We start from the raw sequence: 13,467 nt of genomic DNA, 5'->3' as shown, positions 1-13,467 counted from the left end.
TTTAAGGAGAATTGTTTCTGGTTTATATTTGAATGCGGCAAAGTTGTCTGTAATTATGATACTTGTGTCATCTGCAAATAGTATAGGATAACCTGTTCCTTTTATTATGGGGCCAAGGTATATAATATATAAAAAGAATGGTTGAAAAAACACTGAAGTGCTGCAGATACAGACTCCAGGATTCATCAAGATAAGTGTGCTTCTATTGCAAAAGCTTCATAGGATCTTCTTTAAATCAAGCTTGTTTTACAATTACATGGTAAAGCAAAACAATTTCTTTACTTATTACGTAACATAAGAGTATCCATAATTGATTAAATGGCGATCTTAATTGTGTTAATTATGTAAGCCGCACATGATTACACAATTAACACTAGTAAGATCGCCATTTAATCAATTATTTATATTCAAGTGTTAAAAGTAGTGTACGAAAGATTCAATATGGAAAATTTTATAAGACTTAAAAAGCTTAAATTCAAGAAAGCATAGGTAAATCAAAAAGTACATAGCACATAATAAACTCTAGAAAAATTATAAAGATTTTTGGAAGCAGAATTCCAGAAAAACTGTTTAGCATAACATCTCCACACGTACTATATAGAATCACAGTAATATACTATTGGCACTAATTTTCTCACCAGAATGGCAAAGGATTTAGGTACTTGCTATGTCCAGCAATAAACAGAAAGTTCGAATGGAATGCAGGTCAAATTGGATAGTGTACGGTAAGTTAATAGCATGAAAAAAAAAAAAAAAAAAAAAAAAATATATATATATATATATATATATATATATAGCAATTTAAGTAGCAGTATTAAATAGCTATATTTCAAATTTCCCCATAGTGTTTAAACACGAACAAATTTCTTATAATACATTCGGTTTTCTGAATCAGTTTACATCAAACACAGAGAGAAATGGATTCATTTCAAGACTATTTTATTTGCAGAGACACTGAGGATCTACCCACCTGCACCAATTATCAGTCGCAAATGCGTGAAGAAGTACCAAGTCCCTAACAGTGATATCATCTTCGAACCAGAAGATATTGTGACTATACCACTGAGGGGACTGCAGCTAGATTCCCAATATTTCCCAGACCCAGACACATTCAATCCAGACCGCTTCAGTGATGAACACAAACACAACATACAGCCATTCACCTACATTCCATTCGGATCTGGTCCCAGACAATGCATAGGTAAGTGACTTCCATTTAGCAATTGGGAATTAAGAAACTTAATAGTTAACTTAAAATCTCGGGAAAGCTTTCTCTCTAACGTACATGAAATTAAGACAAAGATCAATCTCTCAACAAGTACCGGTAAAGAAAAGTACTAATTCATAAAACTAACCCTACACAAGCAGTGGAAATAGAATATTATCTGGACCTCGTTGAAGATTCCAAGAAAAGTGACACTTCAAAAGATGTTCTAAAATTGCTAGCATTGGAAACTATTCATAGTAGATTCCCTAATAAAGTACTTCATATTTTTCCTGATGGGTCGCTATTGTACAACAATAATGGAGCAGATTCTTGTGCTGTATGTCCACTTTTCTCGTTTCATAAGTCCTTAGATTATGGAGCTACAAATTTTGATGGAGAAATTGAAGCCATCTCTTCCACACTTCAAAATCTGTTGTACTGGATCTATTATTTTAAAGAAGCTGTTGTATTCAGTGATTCGAACGCAGCTATTACTGCTATAACAACCAGTCTGTCATCTAAAATTAAAAAAATAACTGACAATTGAAAAATTATATCTAATGAAGCTTAACGAAAGGATAGTTTTTCAATGGGTATTGACACACTGTGGATTATTTGGTAATGAAGCTGCTGAGCAGGGTGCGAATTAAGATTTCTGATGAGAGGGGAATAGAATCCTAGATAGAGAATATCACACATAAAATTATTATTCTCATTTGATATGGCTCAACGCTTGGTCGCACTGAGTTGCTTGTCTTGCATCTTGATTATAATAATAATTATATCCATGATCATATTTAAGATAAGATGTGTAATTCCTAACTTATTGATTGTTGTCAGCTTGCTGGTGATGATAATACTTCGATATTATTTTCTTTGCTTACTTTATACTATACTTTATAAAGCATATTCGAATTAAAACAATTATATTTTGTGAGGGGGGAGATAGAAGTTATCCCTGGCAGGGATGTTAATATGAATTTATAAGAGGAGAATAACTTTCCAACAGGGGGAAATCCCCCCCATCCACCCCGTTAATTCACTCCCTGCTGCTGACTGTCTTACTAAGAAGTGAAGTAATAGCTTATTGGTACGAAACCCCATGTCAACTTTGTCATTTCCAACAGTTAAAAGTCGACCTGGTTGGCGAGTTGGTATAGCGCTGGCCTTCTATGCCCAAGGTTTCGGGTTCGATCCCAGGCCAGGTCGATGGCATTTAAGTGTGCTTAAATGCGACAGGCTCATGTCAGTAGATTTACTGTCATGTAAAAGAACTCCTGCGGGACAAAATTCCGGCACATCCGGCGATGCTGATATAACCTCTGCAGTTGCAAGCGTCGTTAAATAAAACATAACAACGGTTAAAGGATTAATCAATTCAAAATGTCACGATATAATCTCATACCAGTTCCACGAAATTTCAAGTAATAAAAGATGGAAGTGTCTCACTGTACAACGAAATATAATTTAAGATTTGGTAAATTTTTTATGTAAACAATTTCTCTGTATTAATTTTAAACTATGCTGGTAACGGTAACTTATATTAGTTAATAACTAGTTTCCGGATTATCCAAGGACAAGTGCAGTTGCAGTCTTTCGATTACTCAAAGGGCATGACTGTTTGTCAAAACTCTTGAACAAAATTGGAATTATTTTTTCACCACTTTATCCTTTGTGCAATCTTCAAGAAGAAATGGATCAGAATCATCTTCAGCTATGTCCAGCCCTTTCCAACCCACTGTGTGTGAGCAATATTGGAGACCAAGCACTGTTATTACCAAGAACTCAGCATCAAACAGAAACAAGACAAACCCTGTATTAATTGAAGTAGATTCTTTTGAGAAGATTAACTCCGTACGTAGATGAAATTATTGGGGATCATCACTGTCGCTTTAGGTGTAATAGATCGACTATTGATCAGATTTTTTGTATTCGACAGATAATGGAGAAAAAATGGGAGTATAAGGGTACAGTGCATCAGTTATTCATAGATTTCAAAAAGGCTTATGACTCGGTTAAGAGGGAAGTATTATATGATATTCTTATTGAATTTGGTATTCCCAAGAAACTAGTTCGATTAATTAAAATGTGTCTCAGTGAAACATACAGCAGAGTCCGTATAGGTCAGTTTCTATCTGATGCTTTTCCAATTCACTGCGGGCTAAAGCAGGGAGATGCACTATCACCTTTACTTTTTAACTTCGCTCTAGAATATGCCATTAGGAAAGTTCAGGATAACAGGCAGGGTTTGGAATTGAACGGGTTACATCAGCTTCTTGTCTATGCGGATGACGTGAATATGTTAGGAGAAAATACACAAACGATTAGGGAAAACACGGAAATTTTACTTGAAGCTAGTAGAGCGATCGGTTTGGAAGTAAATCCCGAAAAGACAAAGTATATGATTATGTCTCGTGACCAGAATATTGTACGAAATGGAAATATAAAAATTGGAGATTTATCCTTCGAAGAGGTGGAAAAATTCAAATATCTTGGAGCAACAGTAACAAATATAAATGACACTCGGGAGGAAATTAAACGCAGAATAAATATGGGAAATGCGTGTTATTATTCGGTTGAGAAGCTCTTATCATCCAGTCTGCTGTCCAAAAATCTGAAAGTTAGAATTTATAAAACAGTTATATTACCGGTTCTTCTGTATGGTTGTGAAACTTGGACTCTCACTCTGAGAGAGGAACATAGGTTGAGGGTGTTTGAGAATAAGGTGCTAAGGAAAATATTTGGGGCTAAGCGGGATGAAGTTACAGGAGAATGGAGAAAGTTACACAACACAGAACTGCACGCATTGTATTCTTCACCTGACATAATTAGGAACATTAAATCCAGACGTTTGAGATGGGCAGGGCATGTAGCACGTATGGGCGAATCCAGAAATGCATATAGAGTGTTAGTTGGGAGACCGGAGGGAAAAAGACCTTTAGGGAGGCCGAGACGTAGATGGGAGGATAATATTAAAATGGATTTGAGGGAGGTGGGATATGATGATAGAGACTGGATTAATCTTGCACAGGATAGGGACCGCTGGCGGGCTTATGTGAGGGCGGCAATGAACCTTCGGGTTCCTTAAAAGCCATTTGTAAGTAAGTAAGTAGGCTTACAGCTTCTCATCACAGGAACTATGTTTAAAAACCCTTCAGATATTGTAAGATTTATAATGGACAAAGCAGATATCAGGCATTGAGTACTTTCCTCTTTCCCTACCATGTCTAAAGGCACCCTTAGTTGAAAGTCAGATTGTAGACTTTCCGTGCTGGATATACTGGAATTTATAACTGAAAAATGCTGCGTTTTCTCAGGTTGTTGCCTTTCCTCTGGCATCATTTCACAATATCTTCAAGATAGAGGTGATATTTCAAGGTCTCTGAAAGTTTATTTACTACCTGATCGAATAAATGTTTAATATCTCCTTTTGTGCAGAGAAGTTAGATGAGGTGTGTACAGGAGCAATGGGGTTTTCACTGTGAGCTGCTGATGCTCTCGCAGGTGGGGAGCGGACAGTGTAGAGTCGCAGTGATACAACCATACAAGTTTCCGTAATTATTTTAAAAAGTGTCTTACTTACCAACTTTATAAGGAAGTCGTCAGATTCACAGGATAAACAATGTTTTAGTTCTTTCATTATCTTGATAATGTTTTCTGTTGTTACTGGAGACAAAAATATTGTGTTTTATTTTCTGTATCTTGCAAGGTTGGTTGTTGGTTACATGTTCGCTGATTTTCTGAATTTCCTATCACATTTTAAAAATACGAGTATGTACCTGTTAAAGATTTCGGTTATTTCAAATTAACCAAAAATTTTTGGTCTTTATTTATTATTAAAATTACTTCATTTGAATTGTTAGAATTTTTACATCTTTCTTTTTTTTTTTTTTTTAACAACGTCCCATACAGCTTTCTTCCCTTTGTTTTTTTCTTTCTTAACAAATTCCTCATTCACTAAATTTTTCTTCACATATTACCATACCTTCTTCAAGATAATGGACTTTGGTATACCGTTTATAATTTAAGCTATTTGTAATTTGGCACAAATTATACCAGGTATAACTCTTATTTTTCTTTTGCGAGAGGTTACAGTCGCTTTTGTTGCTCTGCTTTTTTAATTATTATACTGATTAGATGTAAATGCAATTTTTAAAGTGAAAATGTAAAATTTGAATAATATGTCATTATGTTTGTCATATTTTTTCAATAATATTTAAATTATGTACTGAGTATTGGACATCATATTCAGTGAATGCTATTAAGAATAAATCATTGGCAAACATTAAAGAATTTAGGGACTTAACCTTAAATTCCTGTTGATTTGAATGTAAGATATCTATGATGCATTTGTCTCCACCCTGAATAATTTTGTTCATATACATAATAAAGTGAAGAGCTGAAAGACCAAATGCTTGCCTTACCCTTGCATTTGTTTCTAGCCAGGGAATATCTTTCAGATGCTTAGCCACGAACTGATAGTATTATTTTAGTTTTGACTTTCCACACGCATTGTACCGTATTTCAAGACTTTAACAGTTTTCTTCCTTATAAAGTTGTATGTAATAAAATTGTATTATTATATATGTGACATTGACCCTCTCCCCCCCCCTCTCTCTCTCTCTCTCTCTCTCTCTATATATATATATATATATATATATATATATATATATATATATGTGTGTGTGTGCGTGCGTATGTGTGTGTGTGTGTATGTGTGTGTCATTCTCATTGCCATTGCCATTGTTATTGTTATTGTTATTGGTGATCTTAGTAGTGATCATGAACCTTGTTTGAACAGCAAACCGCTTTGCCTTAATGGTGACTAAGACAGCCCTCGTGCATTTGCTACATCACTTCGAGCTTCACACCTGCTCCAAAACGAAGCTTCCACTTCAACTTGCCAAGAGCTTTACATTTTCATTTGAAGGAGGTTTCTGGGTGGGCTTGAAGTCCAGATCACATCATCACGAAGCAGAAGTCTGAGTAAAATCCAAACGGGTGTAAATTCATGTGAAGTTATTGTTTTAAATTACCTATTTTAAAACATTCTATTATGTTTTTGTAATTGTTTAAGGTAAAGGTTTTTTTCTATTTATTTTCTCTATGTAGCAAATTCACTTCAATATGCAGGGTAAGTAAATATTTCTTGTGGTGTTTGTAAATTTTCAATCCAATGCAAGCAATAAAATTTTAAAATTAATTTTTAAGTTTATTTTGAAATCACATTTCTACAGAACATATTATATTTTAGTTTGTTTATTATAATAGTAAACAGAGTGTGTACTAGAAGTTTGAACTTTTATATAATGTTCATGTAGCATAAAAACAAACCTTTAAGTTTAAATATAACTTCATCCTTAGAAACATTAATATTGTTCGTAAGAATAATCTAGAGAAGACTCAGGGATAAGTTTGTTTAGAATAATAAACAAATTAGTTTGCAATAGTACCTAATAAAATTTGAAATACAGTTTACATAGCATACCATCATTTATTGTACTTGTAATACTTTATATACAGTAAATAAAGAATATTTGTGAATATAAAAGATTGTTTACTTTCGTATCGAGATTTTCTTAAAGATACAACACTCTTTTAGTACAGTTATGGTGTCATTGCACAAGAAACACAATGCTTTGTCACCTAATTGAACTGAATCGGTTATTTCGAAAATGTAACATATATGAAATTTTCGCGCTTGTTACTTTTTTCAACCAGAGTGCTTTTTACCCATTCCTATAACATTATTATTGTAAAAAATCAGAAAATAAGTCACATATTTCACCTATATAAATAAATAAGAAAGTGACTCTTAGCTTGATTAATGTAATAAATGCTACTGAAGTAGTTTGCACAACTGAACATGTTACATTTTCGAAATAACCGATTCAGTTATTTTGTAATCAACAATCCACTCTGCTTTAAAAGCATGGCATTGAAAATCAAATTCATTCTTAGATCATGGGCTGCAGAAAAAGAGGTGGCAGACCAGATTTGGCCCACAGGCCGTAGTTTCCCGACTTCTGTTCTAAACCATACAACAGTGAAGCTATTACCTTATTTTGTTAGGTTTGCATTATTAAATATCACTAAAATGTCTTACATAGTTTCATATTGTGTGAGATGAATTGAGCATACACAATTACAGATGGAAATGTACTCATAATTTCTAGAAAAGGGCATAAAATACTGTTTCAGAATTTCACCAATTTAAGGAAGTTTGTTTTAAAGGCATATCAATCAGATATAAAAAATTGAATTTGAATAAAATGAAATTTAATAAGAAATTTAAGTACTTAAATGATATAATATAAATGAAGCCACAGTAAGAAATTTGTGAAGTGAAGACCAAGTTGATAATTCTCTGAGAGTAGCCTACAATATACTGTATGTCGTCATTACCAGACGCAATATTACTAACTCGCAGGAGAGCAACAATCAGAAAAATTGGAAGCTTTAACTCACGGAAGAGCAACAATCAGTAAAACTGAAAGTTTTAAAGTTGAAAGTTGAAACTCTCTTTATGTAGATACGTTATGTTACAGGTAATGAAGAAGCTAATGCTTTGGCTAAAGTACGGTATACTTCTTAGGACTTGTAGTGAAGTATCAGTTACAACAAATTTCTCAAAGAAGGCACACAGCTTGATATTAATCAATATTTTATATTATTAAAGGGTATTATTAGACAGAAGAAACATACAGTAACAGAGATAGCCTATTGATAGGTCGTTCTTGCCTGAAAAGTTAACAATAAGCATGAGTACCGGTACTACTGATAATTCCTCGTATGGGGAATGTGGAAAAGAAGAAACATTTTTACAAAACCTGCTCCAATTTTACAACTATCTGCAGTCAACTTATAACTCAACTACTTGAAACTAAGTTTATATGCCTTCGAGGATGTTCAGTGGCTCTTCAAGATTTGAAGAAGAATCAATGAATCTATGTGTGAACAATAAGCGAGATCTCTTTGCAGCAGCACCAGCAGCAATAATAGTAACAAGAACATGAACAAGAATAATAATAATAATAATAATAATAATAATAATAATAATAATAATAATAAATAATAATAATAATAAGAAGAAGAAGAAGAAGAAGAATATTAATAATAATGATAACAATGTAGCAGATGTATTTTTATTTTCAAAGAAAGTTTTATTCTCTTCTAACTGAATTCAGAAATTCCGAAATTTCTGTGTGACCATACATGACAGCTAAAGCTGATGCAGTGTACCCTGCACAGTTCACAAGTTCGAGATCAATGCCCAGTGAAACTATGTACTGAACGATGTCCAGGCTCCCCACCTCTACAGCAACATGCAGCGGACCACTGGCAGCGCGATTCACAACATTGAACGATGCACCATTCTCAACCAGCAGACACAGTGCTTCCAGGTTCTCATACAACACTGCCCACAATAGAGGAGTGTAGCCTGACTTGTTGCGAATTTCTAGAGCAGCACCTGCCTCCAGTAGCAGGCGAATGGCTTCAGGCCTATCGTGCTTGACAGCCATGTGCAGTGGAGTGTTTCCATTGTGGTTTCTGAAGTCTAGATCGACATGCTGCCACAACAGGCGCCGTGTCATTTCACAGCTCTCTAGCCTCACTGCCCAATGAAGTGGACTATTGCCTTGCCCATCCACGTCGTACAGTCCGATGCCTTCATCCACCAAGTATCGCAGAATACGCACACGCTCATGCCGGAATGCCCAGAACAGTGGTGTGAAACCCGTATTGTTACGCATGCCCACATTGGCACTGTGTTCCAGGAGGCTGCGAACAGTGCCAATGTGTCCATATTTGACTGCACGGTGCAGAGGTGTGTTTCCATTGTTGTTGAGACTGTTGATACTGGCGCCAGCACTGATAAGCTCGTCTACCAGCTCTGTGTAGCCACGCCCTGCCGCCCAGTGCAGAGGAGTGTTGCCACTAATGTTCTGATAGTTCAGCACAGTGCCTTCACCGATGAAATACTTGACTGCACCCAGGTGGCCCTGTCGTGCGGCCCTATGTAGAGGGGTAAAACCTTCTTCATCAGGTCTGTTGATATCAGAGGATCCACGAGTCAGGAAACGCGCTACATCCAGTCTTCTAATAGGTGGTGGTGTTACGGGATGAGGGTTGACAAGACGTGACACAATATTGATGCGCCCATGTTCGATGGCCAGATTGAGACTGGACGTACCCTCGCGATTACGCAGTGTAATATCGGCGCCACCCTCCGTGGTCAGAACCTGCACCACTTCGTCCTCACAGCGCCATACGGCACAATGCAGGGATGTGTTGCCATTCTTGTTGCGGATGTTGGTGTCAGCACCTGCTTCGAGCAATATGCGCACCACTGGCTCGTGATTCTTCATGATGGCAATGTGCAATGCCGTGTTACCATCCATGTTGCAGGCATCGACCTGAGAGTTGTACTCTATCAGCTTCTTGACGGCACGTGAGCTGCCTTTTTGTGCTGCTGAGTGCAGCGCCAAATTACCTCCACGATCGCGTCCTGTCACAAGTCTAGCATTCTCGTGCAATAGTACATTCATCAGGTCTAGGGCTTCCGCTCCTGCTGCCAAATGAAGCGAGTTACGTTCGAAGTCGTCCTGAAACTCGAGTACCTGATGCAGTACTTGTGGCTGTTGCTGAACAATGCATACATAGCCACCCTCCAACACCAGCAGCGGCACCTCAGGATCTGCTGTCATCTCTACGCTCACCTCAGACTGCACTGCATGTCCTGTCTCGTATATCATGTTAAGGACCGACAGGGACTTGGCTTTCTGGGCGTATTCAAGAGGGTTCATCTGGAGCACATGGTCTCGGAAAGTGAGTTGTTTTTCTACGGCCTCCCTCAACAGAGCTCTTGCTATCTTATCTCTCCCATAAGATGCTGCCAAGTGCAGGGGTATTCTACCCCCAGAATCAGTGTCAATGATTCTGGATATCCAATTCTCTGTCATGTCACTTACATTATTAATAACGGAAATGTGGTGGCTGCTCTCACGAGCAAAAAATCTGTCAAATATGTTTCTCACATTCTCCGATCCTTTCTGAAAGAGAAGCTTTTTCAACAAGTTCTCTCTACTCTCATGGTTTTTGTACAACCAAAGAGCTGAGAAGTACTCTGCAAACATTCTATGCGTGAAATGTGGTAAGCCTCCTTCACAGTAATCAATTATCCCACTGCCATTAAACCAACAATTATCCATGTTAGTTTGAAACTCTTTGATTAGTTCCTTCATATTGTAGATTTCTAGAGATTTCACATCATCTGGAGAAAAAACTGAGAACAGAGCTGGTACAAGAAGCTTCGATTTGAGTATTTCTGCAGTCAAATCTACAACAGAAGATCGAGAAGGATTTCTTCTGTTCATCGCCATCTTCTCATGACTAAAAACCTCAAACTTTTTCTCCACAAATTCTTCGAATAGATCAAGCAAATCTATTTGTTCTGGAATTTCTTTGTTCTTGAACAGTTCAGCAAGCATCATTATATGCATAGGAACTGCTGTGAAGATATTACTCTCGCTACTTAAGGCATGAGTTCGTTTAATGAGTATCGAAGCAAAGTCACGTTTGCCTATCCCGTCCTTATTCCAATAATTCAGCAAGAAATCCACCTGTTCTTCTTCTGTGAAAGGAGTTATGGAATATGACAGCGAGTGCATTTCTTTTTCCAATAGGTCCAACATTATCGGACGAGATGCCACCCAGAGTTGACGAATGTTCATTTTGCAAAACATCTTGAGGAGTCCTACGGCTTCTTCTGTTCGAGTTGGGCTTGCAGCATCGAATTCATCCATCAAAATGACGACGTTACCAGTCTTATTCAAGGCATGATCGAATAATGAAACTTCTAGATCTGAGTTGTTTCCTGTCATGCCCAGATATTTCTTCAACTCTTTCATGTCATTCATGTTGGAACAACTTTCCATGAACTCGATTAAATTAACATGCACAACCCATGTTGAGGCATCTGCTCTTTTCGTCACCTGTGCTACGTGCTGAAGAAGAGCAGATTTTCCGGCACCCGGCTCTGAAACAACACATACTACATCATCTCGAATAGTAGTCATGTCTTTTGTGCAGGATTTCTGACTCAAGTCCAGATATTTTCGGACTGCTTTCGTATCTACATTTGATTTTTTCCAGGTCAACCTCTCACCTTCCTCCACCTCTATCCAGTGTAATACTTCTCCACTGGCTTTTAGAGTATCTCGAGCTTCCTTCTCATCCCGTGCTAAATAGTAATGGCAATGACTTTGTATTCCATTGCCAACGTCATGTATTTCCTCTGCTGGTTCCAATAACAAGGATTTTAATTTTTCTGAACTTATACCTGAAAATAGAAATCTTGCTACCTGTTTCTCATCGAGAAGAATATTTCTATCCAGTGTTGTGTTCCTAAACAACTCTCGTGGAATGAAAGAGAGAACTTCACAAGGTGGTGTTTTTCCAATAGCAACTTCATCATCACTCAAGAGTTTTATAAGAATTTCTTCATTGAATTTACTACCTAACTGACTGTTGTCCCTGCCAGTCAATGATAGAAGATTGACCACGTTGTTCTGAAACAAGATATCCTTCTTTAATATGTATTCTTGAGACTTAGAATCCAGGTCATTGAACGTACATTTGTGGGAAAACTTAGTAATTTTTCCTCGTAAACTACGAACAAACGTGTCTTCATTTCCAGAAACAATTATGAGTCTACTCCGTTTATTTTCAGTTATTCTCTCACGAAGTGCCTGTAGTAGACGCAAATTATAGAAAACCTTGCATGTTGGATCACATTCTATAATCAGCACATGGCACCATTTACTTGGCCACAATGCAAACACTTCATTTGTCAACGAAATTAATTGTTTCAGATCAACTACTATAAGATGTTCAATGCCCATATCCCTCACACACTGATACACTTTTAGAGTAGAAAGAGACCAGTTATGAAATCCACTGGAAACAACATTCAACACTTGATTCATTTCTATGTGATTCTTCAGCTCTTGCAGTGCAGCACCATTGAACTGTATTCCAAAATTATTTATCTTCTCTGTCATGAGTGCGTTTAGTTCGCAAATGTGCATTTTTCGCGATTGAATAATCTTATTCAGGTAATTATTTTCTCTGGTGAGATATTCGCCTCCATTGGTGGAGCAACACCAATTCAACATTTGTTTAAATAGTTCATCTCTAATGTATGAAGCCTCTTGCTCTGAAGTACCAAATCCTCTACGAATTTCAGATTTGATTACTTCATCTAACTCATCTACATGGGCTTGTCCAATAAACGCTCTAAATTGTCTTACAAACCCATCTCCTGTCTCTTGTTTCGAGAACTCTATCACTTTCTTGTAGGACTCACTTTTTTCTTGAATTGTGACTACCCCACAGTCTTTATTTTGTCTCTGACAAGAACACTCTTGTCTGATCATATCACTCGGTACTTTTGAACTTATGAAATGTGGACAAGAACAAATTTCCCAATTCAAAGAAGGATCAATGCCACCATTTGTGTAAAACACATATTCACAGTCTTCTGGATTATTCCGAAACAGAATGCAAGAACTGTCCATAGACAGACTTTCGTTGATTTTTTTATAATCTGTCATCATTTTCAAAATATTAAACTTTGGTTTATCAGCTTTTATATCAGTTTTAACCATATATTTATCCTTTTCAGTCGTCTTATGTTTGAGTTGTATAAAATAAGTCTTCCATTTCCCACGATGTTTGCACTTGAACACAATATCATCAAATATACCTGCAGACTTTAAATTCGATGCTAAGTAGAATTCATCAGCAAAGAGGACTCCTCTGATTAACAGCAGCATATTCATCCTGATTTCGAAGTACTGGCCTGACACATTAACGGCTCCATTTGTGCGTGCAGTTTCAGCAGTTTTCGGTACCTTCCTGTAATAGTAAAATAATTCAGACACGTGATTTGCATAAGATCACTAACCCTTCCTCATATTTATTTATTTAAACTTCACCACCAACAGAAGGAAGCTTCCAATATATAGGTGGCTTACACTGATACAATTTATATACAAAACACATACAGTAATAGTGAAAAAACAAAACAAGTAACACAAACGAAAGAAAGAAGGATAGGCTACATAACAGATGCTATTGCAGTTAATATTAGTGCCAAATGTCAATATAAGAATGCAGAATTATTTCAGAATTAGAGTAAAGTCATTATAATACACTTATTCATAATTTAAATACTGTACCTAAGGAAATATAGTTAT

At 36.6% G+C, this 13,467-nt stretch overlaps 2 protein-coding genes across 2 annotated transcripts in view; one reads left to right on the top strand and one right to left on the bottom strand.

The window, feature by feature from the left end:
* LOC138705149 (cytochrome P450 9e2-like) overlaps window positions 1-6,850 on the top strand; it is a 94,687-nt gene extending 87,837 nt beyond the window's left edge. Inside the window, exons 6-7 of the mRNA XM_069833810.1 lie at window positions 950-1,201; window positions 6,009-6,850. Coding sequence (XP_069689911.1) covers window positions 950-1,201; window positions 6,009-6,193 — 437 coding nt within the window. The 3' untranslated portion in view covers window positions 6,194-6,850. The remainder of the gene's footprint in view (window positions 1-949; window positions 1,202-6,008) is intronic.
* The window catches only part of LOC138705148 (uncharacterized), a 29,966-nt gene continuing 23,175 nt past the window's right edge, over window positions 6,677-13,467 (bottom strand). Inside the window, exon 4 of the mRNA XM_069833809.1 lies at window positions 6,677-13,126. Within this exon, the coding sequence (XP_069689910.1) occupies window positions 8,371-13,126 (4,756 nt within the window). The 3' untranslated portion in view covers window positions 6,677-8,370. The remainder of the gene's footprint in view (window positions 13,127-13,467) is intronic.

This window comes from Periplaneta americana, chromosome 8, assembly GCF_040183065.1.
Source record: "Periplaneta americana isolate PAMFEO1 chromosome 8, P.americana_PAMFEO1_priV1, whole genome shotgun sequence".
In the NCBI taxonomy this organism is placed as follows: Eukaryota; Metazoa; Arthropoda; class Insecta; order Blattodea; family Blattidae; genus Periplaneta; species Periplaneta americana.
This window is presented reverse-complemented; position numbering and strand designations above follow the sequence as displayed.